Consider the following 18,218-nt stretch of genomic DNA (forward strand, 5'->3'; position numbering starts at 1 on the left):
ATAAATGAAGTGCTTTAAGGCTATGTCTAATCTATTTATTCACCAATACATTTTGCACTGAGTGACAACATTAAAAAAAGATATAATTCTTATACTTAGGGCATTTATAATATCCTAGGAGAAAAATCAAAGAGACAGGAAATTATACATTATCAGAAAGACACACACTTCTGAAATAATAGAATAGAAACTGAGTCTGAAAAATGAAGAACAGAGGGATGATATGTCAAATCAGATTATCATTTTGAAGAAGTAAGAAATTCTTGGAGGTTATCTAATCCATATCCATCCCATGTACACCATCTTATTACAAGGAAAAAAAACTCATGATGAAAAAAAATCAGTGGTGATATTGAAATTGTCTTTCTGTTCCTGCTTTCAAAATTATTTAATTTAGTTGGTTTTCCTCTTCCCAAATGAAAAAATTTTCACCCTCAAAACCATAAAATATTTTTAATACATTTCTGTTGCTAATATTTAAGGATGTCTCAAGTAGACAGACTTGAACAAACATTTCAAAGAAGAAATAATAGTTGATATTTTCTCTTATTACTTGGTTCAGATTTGTCCTTGAGCTCTGGAATCTGTTGTTTAATAAGTTGTTATTCTCGTCAATTACTTCAAATATTTCATTTGTCTGATTGTTGGGACCTTGTGTATTTGAGTTCACATCACCCACAACTAACAGTAATGTGTGTAAGAAATTCACACAAAACCTTTTCTTTAAATATAATTGAAATTTGTTTAACTTATTTTCTTCCTCTAAGTCCAAGAAGTTAATTCTTTTTAATTTTCTTCTTTTACCCATCAAGTCAAATATGCTATTGAAATAAAGTCGATCAAATATATCACCAATGGATTTATCAATAAATGCCTTTCTACTACTTTCTTTCTTATTTCTGAACATGGTCTTGTTTGACTCTAGGAAACAGGGGTGTATTTTCATCCATAAATAGTTGTCCAAGGAATTTTCAATATCAGAATCTTTGCAATATGCAAATCCTCGGTCTTCCTCATTTATAGGTTGGATAATAACTGTTAGTATTGGGCAATGTTGACCACAAAGGGCATAGAGTTTATCCAAAGAGTCACCCTCCTGAAGTGCACCATGAGTACTATTATTTCCAGGCAATGGCTGGTGTTTAATAGTATCATCAGAGGCAGGATGGACTTTGTTGGCAGCAGTAAAGACATGAGTGACAGAGGTGCATGCTCTTTCTGACCTATGATTATCCTTCTCCTCTGCATGATGATTTCGTATTTTCTCCTTAGGACAAGTTTTATTTTGAACATCTAGCAAATCCTCCTGAAAAGGCTCAGAGTCACTACAATGAGGCATGTTAAAATAATTGCATTTCAGTTCAAGGGGTTGAGTCAGTTCCTCCAATTCTGAAGAGGAGAGTTCAGCCATGTTTGGGCCTGGGGCCAAATTTCCAAAGTGTGAATACAGTATCTCATTACTATTCCCAAGTAGAGTATCCACTGATATAGTATCTGCATTGCCACATATGCCAGAATTTTCAGGAGATGATACTCTTAGCAAATGATTTTCTTTCAGGAGCCACTTGCCCTTGTCAATCAGTACTCCTTCCTCTCTGTCCCTGAGGATTCTGCTATGAACATGTTGTTTTGTGCTATGTTCTACAATGTCTCCCCCATGATAACTGGCCTTCATGTCATTAAAGTCACATTTATCTTGTCTTCCCTCCTGAAATTTCTGCAACTTAGATGAACCTCTGGATACCTGTCCAGAAGAGCCAAATGACTGACTTTCAGAATCATAAAGACCTGCTTTTCTAGCACATTGAAATTCCACAGAATTGTAAGGACAAACCTGAGATCTGTGCAGAGGCCCAGGGAAAAAAGATGGTTTAACAATCTCCACTTTACCATAAAGTTTTTCTATTGTTCTCTTAACAAGTCCTTTATTATATTCTTTCTCTTGAGCAATCTCCTCACCATTGTCATTGGAGCCATCACTGGATGTTTTCCATGGCTGATCATTCTCACTGTCTTGTGCATAGTCTGACCAATCAGAAGTCACTGTTCTCTTGAAGCCGTTTTTAAAATCAAGAGAGGGCTCTGAACAACTTCCAATTTCCATGCTTTTCACCATCATTTTTACCCTCATATTAGTTTCTCCCTCATTGAGTTCCTTTTCAGGAGCAGAGCAAAACACTAAAGATGGTGGTGGTGCCATCCCCCTACTGTTTGCCTTACAAATTACACCATTCCTTCTTTCTTCTTCCACAATGTTCTGGACTTCTATTAACTCCAGATTTTTACTAGTCTCTAACTCTTTTGGGATCAGTTCTTCAGTAGTTTGCTCTCCAGTGTTTAGCTTTGTATTAAAGATATCAATGTCCTGCTTTTCTAATTCTTCAAAGGATTCCAGTTCTGAAATGTGTCTTTCATTTGATGTTATGCTTTCGGTTATTGAACCTGATTCTTCAGAAGTCTTTGATTCTTCCTTATCAAAGGATGTATATAAATTTTTATCCTGAGACTTTTTTAATAAACAACCTCTAGATTCATCTAGAGCACTATGTTCCTTATCAAATTCTGGTTCAGTTGCATTTAGGGAAACACCACAATGGCTTAAATTGCTATTTTGGTGTGGCACCAATACATTAAAGCCATGTTTATACCCAGGGTCTGCCAAAATATTTAGATCTTTCTGAACATCATCAACTCTTTCTACCTCTTCAGTGAATTTCAAATTATCAGTATATGTTATTTCTTTGGAATTTAAGAAGTCACTGGTGTTGCAGACTTTTATGGGAATGTAGGCCCCATCAATTGGGCAAGCTGTCTCGTAAGTATGTTTTTCCTCATGAGCATAAACCTTATGGGAAGATACTGCATCAGTAAGTGAACAGACCTTTCCTGGGAAACAAGCCTGATTCATAGAGGTCTGATCCATGGTACAGCCATCACTACAGGAAAAAACATTTCTGAAGTTACAAGTCTCTTTTGAAGGATAAATGTTACTCACAGTGCACACCTCACATGGAGAGTAAGTCGCCTCTGAAAGACAAACTTCAGAAGCACAGTCCTCACTGGCATTTAAAGAGGAGATTTTCTGTGCTTTTTCATTTTCAATGCACTTAGAAACTCTCTGAATGTTAGGTGTGGAACAATTTGCAGAAAGACCTACTGGAACCATGTCATGTCCTGTCTCAGTGAGTCCAAAGGGATTTGTAGTTGACTCCACTAAATTGGCAACAGCAGCCTTCAAGTCATCAGCTTCCTCTGTGATGGCAACATGCTTTAGAACCTCCAACAAGGCAAGTATTTCTGAAGTTCTGTTGGTAGTCTTGTGAGCATCACCTTGACAGAGGCTATTCACACTTCCCTTTAGGTTTAGCACCAAAAGCCAAGCTAGAAGGACATTAGTGGATGAATCACACATTGGGTAATGGGAAGGCACATCTACAAGTGAACCTGGCACTTGAACAACACCATTCTGGGTCTGGTGAATACTGGAAACTAAAGCTTGCAGTTGGCGAAGCAAAAGTACTAGAAAGAGGTCTTTTGGAGTGGCCTCTTCCATTGGACCTACTTGGATGGCAGCCTCTACACTTTGCCTTTTTGTAGCTAGGTTTATTTCTTGGTAAACAAGGCTTGGTAAACAATGTCCTGACTTTTCAACAGATCCTTGACTTTTAGTATTATGATCATCAATAGTTGACTGTGACAAAGTACAACATTCATGCAGGGAAAGCAGGTAAGCATCATTCAGAGATTCAAGCTGGCTCTCATGGAGATCTTCAGTAAGTTCTTCACTGTTATCTTTGTCAAAAGATTTACCTACCTCTTTATCTAGATTATCTCCTGTCAAACTATCATTTTTAGTTATGAGCTTATTACTCTTCATGACACAGTTATTTCCTTTTTCAGAACTTGTGTGATAATTATTTCCTGCAAAACCATTGTTACAACTTACCACACACCTTTCCTTTTTGCATATTGGTGCTGATTTTTTAGGTTGCAAAGCTGAATGTGGATTTATGTTCTGCAACCATCTCTGTATATAATTTTGAACTGAATGATGGGTAATATCCTCAGGAAAAACAGTGTTTTTCAAAGATGGTAAGGAATTTACCCTTGTTGTAGCACGTTGTTTACTTACAATAGTTCCTGATTTTGACTTAGCCCCTTTTTGTTTTTTCTGGCTTTTTAAAGTTATATGTGAATTATTAACTTTTGAAACTAAACTCTTCTTTTCCATTCCTCTCAAATACCAAGATGCTACTTCTGCTTGAGCCTGTTGTCTGCAAAAAGCACTGGGGTTTTGCTCAAGAAAGTTAACCACATGAAATAAATTTTGATTTTCAAAAATATTTTTGCAATATCTGAGTTTATTATGGGGAAATGCTTTATCTCCTTGACCAACTTCTTTTTTTGCAGAGCCTCCTAAGTTTACTTTGTTTAATGGTCTGGATTTTCTTTTGGCTCTAAGTCCTTGAACCTTAGGATTCTGAATAATATTTAATTTATTTTTTTGGAAATTCTTAGAATTCACAGGATTGAGATTACTTTTGGAACAAAAATAACTTGTTTCAATTACCCTATCACTTGCATGAAGGTCTTCCTCACAAAGTAACCCTCCTTCAATGGGACTGTGTGAATCTTGCAATATGGTTTCCTGTGCAATTCTACCCCTTGTGTTTATTTTCTTACTAGGGATTCCTTTAGTTGCAATCTCTCCATTCTGATGCCTATAACTTTTCACTTGCTGCTGAGATATCATCTTTTTGCTGGCAACAGATGATGAAATCTGCTTTTCATTTTCTGGAAGTTTTGTTAAACTGCACTGAGAAAATTTATTAATTAGTCTGTCAATTCTTCTGGTGACAGTAGAGGATCCTACTGAAGCTGGGGTCTCAGAAATATATTTGTCAGTTCCAGAATTTGTACTTGAAGAAGGCACTGCATCTGCTAAAATAGGACAGAAACCATCATTGGTGTTACCATAAGTTCTCGAGTTCTTCATACTAGTTTTGTTGTCTGGTGTTACATTATCAACTATATCTTCCTCCACAACTACGTTTTCTAGTATAGTGTGTGGAAAGCCATGATTATGGGACATCTCTAACATCTTCTGACTTGTAATTTCTATAACACCAGCACTTACTGAACTTGATTTGAGTTGTCTGCTTTCCTTTTTTCTTCCTGAAGATGACTCCATCGGCTCATTGTTATCTATCTGAATAAGTACTGGTTTGTTAGATACTGATGACATTTTACTGCAAGAATGTGTAAACATGTGATACTCAGATTTGTTTTCTCCATCTTTCCTTCCTTCACTATAAGAAAATTGTCCAATCATTTTTTCTTGAACTTCAGTTTCAGATACTAAGGTCACACTCCCTATCACAGATTTCTTTTGTCTCATTCTCTTTGGTCCAGGTGTAGGTGGCCTATAAAAATGATGTTCTGCTTGATCCTGAGTTCCCTGGGTGGCATTTGTGTCCATAGCAGAATTCTCACAGTTAGAAATATAAGTTTCAACCCCTTGATCTGTCATTTGAGTTTTTATCTCCTCTGCTAAACTGTCCTCTTCATTATTGCTTTTCTCCAAAGGTGAGACATCTGCAGACAATGAACATGCTGCAATCTTTAAACCAGATTTCAGATCATCTGTTCTTCCTGGAAAACTGTTTATATCATTCTTTTCATGATTATTAGAAAGACCAGCTCTACTGACACTGGTTGTCCATTTTATGGTTTCCTCTTCTTTTATCTTGAATCGAACTTTCATCTCAACTGTCATAGTGCCATCTTGATTAAAAATAATTGATTTCTCAACATCATCTTCAGAAGGATATATCAATAAATTCTGAGAATTCTTTTTTTCTAAGGCCAAGTAATGTTCAGGAGCAAAGGAATGGTCTGAGTAGCAATCATTATTATGCATTTTGTCAGAAGCAGCAGAATAAATCTGAGACCTTGGGCTTGAAGGCATAAGTGTGCTCACTTTCAAAATTTTAAGAGTACAAGATGCCCCACATCAAAATATAATGTGGAAGATAGAGGAGTTATAAATACATATATCCAATAGAAGAGGCAGCAAAGGAAGAAGAAAAGGAAAAAGGAAATAATTAGTATGAAAAATATAATTTTTCTAAATTTCATAGTAAGATATCATTAATATGTTTCTCACCTCTATGTATTCATTGGTTATTTGAGTTCACTGTAATATCTGGTATATTTCTACAAATTTTTCTTTTATAAAGAACTTTAATCATAATCCAATGAGGAGATTCATAGAACTTTAATTTTCAGTTGAATAAGGCAATTTTAAAAAGGAAAGTATAAAGCAGAAATTGCCAAGTATTCTAGCAAAAATAGATTTCTGTGGCCTTTACTTTTGTTGTTTGATTTTCTTTACCAGTACTGAAATTGGAGTCTACCCAAGTGCTGCTCAGTTACTCAAACAAAGCAAGTAATAATTTATGGTGGTATTTATTTTCCCATTTGTGCATATCCAAGAGAGGCATTTATAGCATTTTGAAAGCTAAAGCATTTTTATAATTTAAAGGCTACCTTAATCAAATAATAATTATTAATTTAGCATTCACTTTGTATAATCAGTGAATCTGATTTAATATAGGGCACAAAAGAGAGCTAGACATAAGGCCCAGATATCTCATTATCTTTATAATGTGTATTTCTAGAGATAACCTTAGCATTCATGCTTCTTATACTAAATCAAATCTTATTAGTGATTTATATGGATTTTTACATGCTTGCCAACAATTAATTGCCCTTAACTTTTCAAAATATAAACCTAGAAATATTTTATCTTATCCCTCTGTACTTTTACCAAAATTTTAAATGAAAATGTCTTACTCATAATTTTTTAAAGTAAAACTTAAGGAAGCCCTCAGATTCCCTAAAACCATCAAAAATCATACTCAACAACCCATATCAAACACAAAATAATAAAATCAGTTTAGCAAAATGACCAAGGTAAATAATAGTACTGTATACATAATGAATACTCAGCAGCTAATGTGTACAAAACAGAAACATTAATAATTATCTATTGAGATTATATATAAAACTAGAGGCCCAGTGCATGAATTCGTGCACAGGTGCAGTCCGTCAACATAGCTGGTGATCGGGGCTGGTGCAGGGGAGGAGCCGGCTAGCCAGGTGGAGGGACCATGGGAGGTTGGCCGGCCAGGGGGAGGGAGCGTGGCCGGCTGGGGGGAGAGACCACGAGAGATTGGCCAGCCGGCCATGGGAGGTTGGCTGTGGGAGCACACTGACCACCAGGGGGCAGCTCCTGTGTTGAGTGTCTGCTCCCTGGTGATCAGTGCACCTTATAGCAACTGGTCAACCAGTCGTTCGGTCGTTCAGTCACTTAGGCTTTTATATACATAGATAGATAACTAAACAACAACAATAAATAACAGATGAATTTCATCCACTTTAGTAGTAAGTAGAGGGTTAATACTACTTATCCATCTCCAATTAAAATTTAAGTATAAATGGCAACCAATACTCTAGCAGAGAGCTAAAATACTTAGCACAATGAATAATGAAATTAGCCATGCCTGCATAGGGAATTTACAGCCTATCCCACACTCCTTAGCATCAAGAGGCCCTCCTCCTCCCCTATCCACATTGTGCAGTATTTCCTAAGAAATTATCAACCTAGATTATTGTTAGCAAGCAAGAAGTGGCTACATAAAACTTTGCTTTAAATAAATAAAATGTGAATCTAATGGCCTGTGTTTTTTCCTTCAATAAGTAAAGAATGCATGTAGTTAGAGATTTTTTAAAATATATGCATGATATAATAAGAGAAACTTGCAACCACCAGAGATGTCACCTACATATTCCAGAGACTTCCTCGCCAAATAAAGAACTACTGGCATTTTGATTTTTTTAAATCTAGGTATTATATGAAAGAAACCCATACCTCATCAATTCAAGTTAAACAGAAATATCACAGATTGATTTGGAAAAAATCTTTTAAAAATGAGATAACTTTTTATGACACTCTCCAACTATAAATATAATCAGTTTCAGTTTACAATGTTTTTTATCCCATTTTCTCTTCTGTGATGAAGAAAGCTGGCCATTTAAGCAAGGATTTTTTGTTGTTGTTACTGCTGTTGTTGAGCTAAAAAATCTCAGTGCTAAACAGAAATGCTGTATATTTAAGTGACTTACTCTTTTTGCTTTCTGACCTAGTATTTCCCTTGGGGTACACACGACGAGAGATCCCTGGTAATCTAGCAGGCAGCAAGTACTTCTGGATGTCATAATTTCCTGGTTTAAAAGGCTCCCTCCCTGCTGCCACCACAACTCCAGGGCTCGCAATCACGGCCTGGAGACTGGGAACCTAGAAGAAACCAAAGAGGTATGGTCCTTACATAAGTAGCATGCAGTTTTGTTCTTTCCATAGGATAACTGTACAATGGATTGAATCAATTCAACAACTTCCTGGGCATGAAAGCGAAAATCACCAAGTATTTGTTAGGCACCAATGATGTTCGCAAAATAACGAAATACCAAAGTGTGGGTGGTGGCGGTTAAACCAACACCCTTCCTGAGCCTCCATATTAGCTGAAAAAAGACAGACCTGTCTTCCGTCAAACTAAATAAATCTTTAAAAGGTATGCAATACTGCCCCTGCCTCCCCCACCAAAGTACCCAGCTGTAGCCAAATGTCTACCCTGCGCCAGGGGATGAAGGGCCCGGTGGAGGCACCAGGACCAGGAAGGTGAGCTCTTGTGGACACAGGGGCAGCTGCAGGGGAAACTCGCTCCTGGCCCCCTCAGCAGGGTTCCCAGGCTAACAGAATAGGCTCTGGGGGACTCCTTTTTAAGAAATATTGTCAGCCTGGCCAGCGGGTCTCAGTGGTTGAGCATCACCTATGAACCAGGAGGTCACGGTTCAATTCCCAGTCAGGGGATATGCCTGGGTTGCAGGTTCTATCCCTGGTGTGGGGTGTGCAGGAGGCAGCCGATCAATGATTGTCTCTCACCAGTGATGTTTCTCTCTCTCTCCCTCTCTCTTCTTCTATCAATAAAAAAAGGAAGAAAATAAATATATTGTCAGATGAGAATCTATGCCAACACATAACATAACTCAGGGCTCAGGGAAGGCAGACAAGGGGAGGGAGCACGGGAGAAAAACCACCCTCCCGGGGAGAAAAAGCAACCGCCCACGAGGGTGGAGCTCACACGCACACGTGAGGGCACCGCAAGGGCACCTATGCCTTCCTTCCCGAGCTGCCGTCCTGCGGGACGCGAGCTCAGGCGTGAGAAGCTTCCAGAACCTCACCTTCCTCCCATCCGTGGAGTACAGCCTGGTCACGCGGCACCGCATGACCTCCGCCAGGTGCTGCAGAAAGGCCTCGAAGCTCTGGGTGACCCTCCTGCTCAGAAGGACCACGCGCCCAGCGTTGGGGTCCCCGTTCCGGAACACGGGCAGCCGGCGTGGGGCGCGCAGCATGCCGGGAGCGGAGGAGGCAGGGAGGCGGTGCGCATGCGCACCGAGGGCCAGGCTGCTGTGCCAGGGCCGCGGGCGCCGGCGGGCCTTGTCCAGGTCCACGGGCTGCACCCTCCTGCTGTGCGAGCACAGGTATGACTCGCCGTCCTCCAGCTGCTCCAGGGAGGTGATGCCGTGCCTTCCCCCGGGGGTGCTGACGTTCCTCACCCCAAAAGGCAGAGGCACCTTTCCGGACAAGCTATCCAGCAAAGCATCGAACGTCTTAAAGGAGCGAGGGTTGACCACCACCCTGACCCCACCAAACTGCGGGTCTCCGCTCTTGTAGAAGCTGATCCTTTTGGCCACCACGGGGTGAGTGACGCTCAGGTGGCGAAGAGAAGGAACTTGACCTTCAGAAGAAGTCGGATGCATCATGGAAAAACTAGAGGAAGGAGTTTCACTCATTTTGGCCAAGACCTAGATAGGGAAGAAAATTATTCATCTCCAGAATAACAGCACCATAAAGAATACATGATAATGATCATGATAATGCAAACTAAGTATGGTTATAGACATCCAGGCTTTTCCCAGGATTTCGTTCATTCATTTATTCATTCATTACACCGGCCTGTTTTGAAAGATAATTTTAAGGGCCTAATAGTAAAAGGACATAAAGGAAGCAGTTAAATAATGATGTTTCTCATATAAAGATAAAAACAACCTAAAGACACTAAGAAGTGACTAGGTAAATAAATTATGATATATGCACTCATGCAATGGAAAGGTAGGCAACCATTACATATGACTTTGTAGATCTGTATTTATTGGCATAGAAAAATGATCACGACCCATTGCTAAGGGAAAACGCAGTTTGTAAAATACATATGCTATGACATTGCTGGTGTATTCAACAGCCATCCCTATACATGGATTTCACATCTGTAGATAAAACCAACTGCAGATGGAAGATATTCAGGGGGGGAAAAGTTACGTTTTTGCTTATGTGTACTATGTAGTTAGGCCTACAATGGTTGCATCTCTACTGAATATGTACAGACTTTTTTCCTTGTCATTATTTCCTAAACAATACAGTATAATAACTATTTATATAGCATTTACATTGTGTTAGGTATAATCATCTCGAGGTAATTTAAAGTATAAGGGAGAATGCCCATAGGTTATATGCAAATACTATAACATTTTATATATGGGACTTGAACATCCATGGATTTTCTTATCTGCGGTGTTCCTGGAACCAATCCCCTCATGGATACTGACATTCAACTTGTACATCAAAGGTGGGCAAATGTGGGTTAATAATAATATAATAATTAATAAATGAATAATACAAGAGCAGACTCTGTTTTGTGTACTCACCTATAAACCTACTTTTGCCCACCCCTGTATTTATTATACTAGTGGAAAAAGTCTAAAAGTATGCACAGCCCACTATTTATGACAGTTATCAATGGATGGCAGTGCTCGGGATAATATTGATGGGGTTTTTTATACATTGCTAAATTTTATGAATCTTTAAAATTAACAGGTATTCTTGAACAATTAAAAAAATAAAGAGACCCAAATTAGAAACCATCCAGTGAGAAAATTAGTTCTGCATGCCCTCACAGTTAAGGAAAAGAGGGGAAATAGGAAAGATTTATAAAGTTCAATTGTCTGTTGGAGGGAACCAAATGAGTTCATCTGGAGGAAAATGTTTTCTGACATTAAATTCTAGAATCACATAAATCTAGTATCACATAAATCCTTAAATAATAGCCACATTATTAGACTGTGTAAAATGTTTCTATTACAGATTGTAGAATGCAGGAAGATTATCTAACACACCACTAATCCTACTTGCAGAAACTGCAGTAAATAACTCTGTTTTGAATGACAGCTAAAAGTGGTGCAATCAGTACTGCTCCCACTACTGGTTCTCAAATGAAAACTTCAGGAAGGAATTTCTGAGCCATTGTCAGCCAATCACTGAGAATCTGACTGACAAGTAAGCTTCTTGTGGAAGGGTTTAGCTGTTTGGGGGCTTGTTTTCCATTTGGAGCATATATGGGTATATTCTATTGTTTTAAATCAATATAATCATTAGTGTCTTTTGACATGGTAAAAAAAAACTCTACAGCCTTGAAGACAAATTAAACATACTAAATAAATGTGATCAGTATTATAGAGATGACAACAGCATGTTTGTAATTATAAATGAGCTATAATAAATCTGGCCCAAATCACCTACCTAAATGTTTGCAAGTTGTCATCTAAGATTATCCAGTATCATTTGTAAATCTTACTTACATGTAACTTAGGAAAATGGATGTAAAGATCAACCTGTAAATTAGGTGTCTCCCCTTCTGCCGCACCACAGGGTTTAAAGTAATTATGGTACTTAGGACAGTAAAGGCAGCTGCAGCAGGCATGAGGATCAGGATTGGGGAATCCAGCTTTGCCGTGGAGTCAGCAAAACTGCAGCCTCTTCTCATCCTCTGCTCATAAACTGTGGTCTGACCTTGAGCGCGCTGCTTAATCTCCATGCCCTCACCAACCGTAAGAGGGAGGAAATTCCTTTAATACTTAAAGACTCCAGAACTCCTTGTCTCCAATTACTTTTTAGGTTGGTTTACTTACACATCTTTCATGAATAGTGTTTGAAATACATTTTTCTCCTAATTTTGAAAAATTATATTTCTGTGTAAGTACATAGTGAGGCTTTTCATTTCAATAGCTTTCTGACAGATCTCACTATTTGGAGAGCTGTTGACCTGGTGATCATGATGGGAACACAGTTATGTGAGCTGATAGGCTAAGGGTTTTGGTGTGTTGGTGTGTTGGTGTGTGGAGGGCTGACTAAAAAAAGAGAAAGGAGATCCTGTGCTGGGACCAGGAAGGAGAACATGGAAGATAAGGATAATTGGAAAGAAGGGTGGCCCCCATCGTTCCTATCCCACTGCTGCCCAGACCTGAGCACTGGTTTTGAGTCTGATGCGTGAAGGGAAGAAACTGAACATACCATGCCCTGGGAAGATGCCAGATGCCCATCAGTGAAGGGGCATTTGCAGAGAAAGTACCTGCAGCAGGGTGGTTGCTAGCACCTTGATGAGGAGGCAGTAGCAAAAACAACAAAAACACAAGTTCATATGTTCCTAGTGGCATGTAAGAGGATCTCTGGGAACTCCTAGAGTCACTGGGAGAAGTTTTAAATAATAGTGAGACTTTTGCATATATGCAGATGAGACTTAAAAGCCTATGGTAAGGTGGGCATTGTGTGTACAGCATAAAACATGATGAAGATTCAGTGTTATTGTTGAATAAAAGGACCTACTAGTATGTGCATACAGTGCACAATACAATAATCAGGGAAGAGAGTACAAGCCAGGTTCCTTCCAGGGGAAGTGTTTCAGCTTTTGACTTGATCATATGTATCTTTTACAGGGATTATGGGAAATTCAGAGAGTAACTCAATAGCACGATTGAGGAAGAGTCCAGGTAGGAGAGGTGAGTAGCCCAGCCTGAGGGACTGGGGCGGTGGGTGGGAAGCAATGGCAGCATCCAGAGGAAAGCCTATGAGGAGCTGTGGTGGAGATGCCCTCCAGGAAGAAGGCAGGAATGAGTGGAGAATCTGCCAGTGCACAGGAGCAAGGCCAGAGATTGGTTAGTAAGCCTTGACAGTAGTGTCCCCTCTCATGAAACAGAGCTACCAGCCTTCCACAACTTTTTGTTACCCTGACTCAGTTGTGCTTTAAAAACTAATCAGAGCCCTGGCTGGGTAGCTCATTTGGTTAGAGAGCTGTCCCAATATGCCAAGGTTGCAGGTTCAATCCTGGGTCAGGGCACATATAAGAAACAACCAATTAATGCATAAATAAGTGGAAAATAAATATCTCTCTCTCTCTCTCTCTCTCTCTTTCTCTCTCTCTCTCCCTCTCTTTCTCTTTCTGTCTCTAAAACCAGTAATAAAAATGAATCAGAATTTGGATGAATTTTTTAAATGTTTCTTTACATATGTCTTAAATAATAAGGTTTATTCTATCCCTCAGATATTGGGATGTGGCAGTAATATACTTAGGGGATTTCTAGGGAGTAAAAACACTCCGTAGCCTAAAGCAGTCTAATTTTCCCAACAGGTTAGGCTGAAGGAGAAGCAGAAATAGGTAACAAGAGAAACTGTAGAATTTTAGGCCCATCACTTTCCTCACCCCTGACTTCCCTAGAAGTAACAAACTGTCCTGCCTCCAGCCCAAATTATATTGAAATCTGCTTCTAATGATTTGGCAGCTTGCACCAACAGATTCTCCTCTTCCGTTCATTCTCTTCAGTGCCTAAAGTCATAGCATGAACTATCATGAATAGTTGTACATGTATTGCTTCTTAAGATTGAGCAGGTTTTTTTAACCACCCTTTGGTTCCCTGGGTTCGTGATTGGTCTCAATTATCTGTGCTGCTCTGAGATAAGCGCAGTGGTTGCCTCTACCAAGAGAGTTGTACCTTCTCTACGCTACTCATTTGACAAAACAAACGGCAGACTTACAATAGCCATGCATCATTTCACTAATTGTAACTTAAATGTAATTTTCTACCATGAGGTAGGAATTTAGAAAGAAGAATAACAGGAAACAAAATAAGAAAAATGGTATATTCATAGTATTAGTGCTATGGCATTTCAGAGATTTAATGTTGCAAGAAAAATTGGTTCATTTCACAGATTATCATAACTATGCAGTGGAACTGAGGGGTGGGAGTTCAGAAAGGAAACACAAGAGTCCCCTAGGGTAGTCGAAGCATTGTTGAATTATAAGCAGCTTTCTTTATAATGTGCTGCACAGATTTCTCTAATCAGTAAATAGTGATTTTTATAATCAGTAAAAAGAAAATGTTACTCATATTTTATTACACTAGAATTTCTTCATTTCCTGACAGTGAGGTCCCCTTCTACTTCAATATCAGCATATTGTGAAGGTTTGTGACATATTTAGGTATTAGGAATATTTCTTCCTTTTCTAATGGTTAAAGATAGAACACAGATATGCAATCTAGATATAAAATAAAGTTTAACTAGCTAAGCATAGCTTATTTTCAAAAATAAAGATTTCAAATAATTTTGTACTTACCAGAACTTGAAACTTCCTTATTAAAAAAAAAAGATGTTTTAAGTTGTTTGTATAACTCACATGAAGGTTACTGGATATGTAACCTGCTCATTTCTTGCAAAGAAATGAATGTCTTTGGGTTTATTGTTAGTGCATCCACTCAGGGCTTTAGTACAGCCAATTAATTTAATTCAAGGTGATGCTAATCACCAGACAGGATTCACCTTAAAGGGGACCACAACCAGAAACAAATCAGTTTCTAGCATGCTCCACAGTTCTGAAATCTGCCTAATTAGAGTGTCCCTTGTATTATCTTGCTTACCTAGTGTCATTCTCAGGAGAAAACACTTTGCCAATTTATAAACATTTCTCTCCCAGACAACCTTAAGTCCTCACTTATTTATGTTGAAGAGAAAAAATTGTTATGCTGCCAAAAATGAAATAGTTTGACAGTTTATCATTCTATGAAAAGTAATTCTGAGTCAACATTTGCTCATGATAGTCATTAAATAAGCAAAGGACCTAAGCCTTTTTGTTTTTAATGTAAGCACTTTTATTACCTCATCAGTGTAGTTCTAATGAAAATGACTGGAAGTGTGAACAAAGTCGCTGCTCAGCATAACACAAGACAAATGAGAGAGGCAGAGCATGAGGACATGAAGGAATTTTACACTTCTGCATACACAGCACTCTTCCATTGCTTTGCTTAATCATGATGGGAATTTGAACATGTTCTAGGACTTTCCATGAAGTCCCCAGATGACACCTGCTGCTCCTGATGGCTACCTGTAGCCTAATCGGATTTGCAGATACTTCACCTCATTGGATTTCTTACCAGGCTTCCTGCCTTCTTTCTGAACCACAAAAACAAGGTAAGAGGCCCTTCGGGAAGGAAGGATCAGGTTCAAATATGTTCCCAAATGTTGTCTCCAAACAGATCACACACAAAAAATGATTATGAAATTATATACTTTGCCTCATAAATACTGACTTTGTAATAAGTCACCTATTCAAACGTTAAAAAAATAGAAAGGACAGGAGGGAGGGAAGGAAGGAATGAGGGGAGAGAGACAGAAGGGGAAAAACAGAAAGAAGGAAGGAAGGAAGGAAGGAAGGAAGGAAGGAAGGAAGGAACGAACAGGGGAGGTGTAGATACAAGAAACAATAGTATTTAAGTATGATACAACCCTCCATTCATAATAATAACTACCGACACAAAGACATGGCTGTTAAGTAAGTAAAGAAATTTATGATTACAGCCTAGCACTAGGCATGAATGGTCTCATTACCACCTCCAAATTGGGAGGCAATAAATGAGAGGTAATTTTTTACATACAGGAATTGTTAATAAGATTGTCAGCTGATTTCTCATCAGAAATCTTGGAGGCCAGAAGGCATGGTGATACATTGATAGTGCTAAAAGATAAAAACCTCAATCAAGACTTCTCTATCCGGAAAAACTGTCCTTCAAAAATGAGGGGGAAATTAAGACATTACCACATAAACAAAAAGTCAGGGAGTTCATTACCACTAGACCTGTTCTGTAAGAAATTATAAAAGAAGTTCTTAGCATAGAAATGAAAGACTACTAGACACCACCCAATGAAGTGAAGTAATCAATATGAAGAAAGCAAAACCTCTGGTAAAGGTAAATACCTTCAGGTAAAGGTAAATGGGTAAGGTAAATTATATAAAAACCAGTATTGTTATCATTTTTGTCCAAAACTCCAGTTTTTTTTTTACATGACTTAAAATAAAAATGCATAAAAACAATTATTAATGTCACTGTGCAAACAATGCATAAAACCTTCATTTCTGATACTAATAAAAGGGAGAGGGGAAAACTGATTGGATTGAGCTACCCCATTCCGGCTTTAACTTGCAGTGGTTTTCAACCTTCCTAATGCTGCGACCCTTTAATACAGTTCTTCATGTTGTGGTGACCCCCAATTTCATTGTTACAAATTGAACATAATTAAAGCATAGTGATTAATCACAAAAACAATATGTAATTATATATATGTTTTCCGATGGTCTTAGGCGACCCCTGTGAAAGGGTCATTCAACCCCCAAAGGGGTCTCGACCCACAGGTTGAGAACCGCTGGCCTAACATGAGTTCCACAGATGAGACTGCAGACTAAACACAGGTTCAAAGTCAATAATGACGTCCCTATCCCTTCCAACAGAGCAGCATGGCAGCCCATCCTATGTTGAGGGTCTTCCCTATATCTGGTCTCACTTACTCCCTTCACATTACAGCCTTCTGCCTCTGTCCCAGTGAGCCCTGCAGCCTATCACTCTGCATATAGTGGATATGGCAGCACATGCCAGATGGCCACGAGATTAGCTGGATTTGTGAGTGATTACAAATCAAATTGCTGATGTGGGGGAGGTAATGGACAGCTAATGGGATGAGTTGAATCCCAGCCTGAGAGACTGAGATTTACCACAACAGAACTAACACAGATTTTGGAGAAAGAAAAGGACAAGACAAAAATGGTATTTAAGATGACATTCTACTAGCAGCATTCAGTAAATGTACACAGAGGATGAAAAAGGAAAAGACTGGGGAAAGAAATGCAGCATGGAAACAAATCTTTAAGAATTGGCTTGGAATAAAATGGTGGTCTGTAATGAAAGCAAAAGATATTTCCCAACCACTGTTCTAGGCTCCACAGAGACAGCACAAATGAAGCACAATCTGCCCTCCAGGAACCATCCTTCTAAAGGGGAAACTAAAGCCCTAGCTGGTTTGGCTCAGTGGATGGAGCATCAGCCTGCAGACTGAAGGGTCCTGGGTTTGATTCTGGTCAAGTGCACATGCTCAGGTTGCGGGCTCCATCCCCAGTAGGATGCATGCAGGAGGCAGCTGATCAATGATTCTCTCTCCTCATTGATGTTTCTATCTCTCTCTTCTCTCTCCCTTCCTCTCTGAAATCAATAAAAACATATCTAAAAATAAAAAATAAAGGGGAAACTAATAATGCAATAGGCACTACTCATACCTTATTTGACACACATTCTCAAGTTTTCTCCCTGTATACCTTCCTCAGAGAGGTTAGAAAGCCAAGTACTCACCTCCCAATCTCTATGTCAGTAGTCTAAGTGATCTTGTTTAGGCCAAGACAATGTAAGAGAGCTCTGAAGGAGCACTTCTGGAAACTTTTGCTTTCTTGATGAGAGACACACATGGTGCCACCCCCTTTTCTGCCTTCATGCCTGGAATATGGGATTAACACATGGAACTACTAAGAGGCAACAAGTATGAAGATAAAAGGTTAACACACTAAGGATGGCCACGTAGAGAGATAGGAGAGCCTGGCCAGTGTGGCTCATTTGTTGATAGTGGACCTATGAACCAGAAGTCACAGTTCAATTCCCAGTCAGGGCACTGCCTGGATTTGGGGCTCAACCCCCAGCAGGGGGCGTGCAGAAGGCAGCCGATCAAGATTCTCTCTCAACATTGATGTTTCAATGTTTCTGTCTCTTTCTCCCTCTCCCTTCCTCTCTGAAATCAAAAGAAAAGAAAAGAAAAGAAAGGGAAGGGAAGGGAAGGGAAGGGAAGGGAAGGGAAGGGAAGGGAAGGGAAGGGAAGGGAAGGGAAGGGAAGGGAAGGGAAGAAAAGAAAAGAAAAGAAAAGAAAAGAAAAGAAAAGAAAAGAAAAGAAAAGA

At 39.0% G+C, this 18,218-nt stretch overlaps 1 protein-coding gene across 1 annotated transcript in view; it reads right to left on the bottom strand.

The window, feature by feature from the left end:
* Positions 1–388: 388 nt before the first annotated feature.
* Positions 389–18,218, bottom strand: part of LOC138993168 (oxygen-regulated protein 1-like) — a 38,595-nt gene continuing 20,765 nt past the window's right edge. Inside the window, exons 2-4 of the mRNA XM_070392289.1 lie at positions 9,304–9,927; positions 8,188–8,359; positions 389–5,979 (exon numbers count right to left, since the gene is read on the bottom strand). Of these exons, the coding sequence (XP_070248390.1) occupies positions 389–5,979; positions 8,188–8,359; positions 9,304–9,915 (6,375 nt within the window). The 5' untranslated portion in view covers positions 9,916–9,927. The remainder of the gene's footprint in view (positions 5,980–8,187; positions 8,360–9,303; positions 9,928–18,218) is intronic.

The sequence above is a fragment of the Myotis yumanensis genome, unplaced genomic scaffold, assembly GCF_028538775.1.
Source record: "Myotis yumanensis isolate MYYU_CA2020_CCGP unplaced genomic scaffold, mMyoYum1.0.hap1 SCAF_15, whole genome shotgun sequence".
Lineage (NCBI taxonomy): Eukaryota > Metazoa > Chordata > Mammalia > Chiroptera > Vespertilionidae > Myotis > Myotis yumanensis.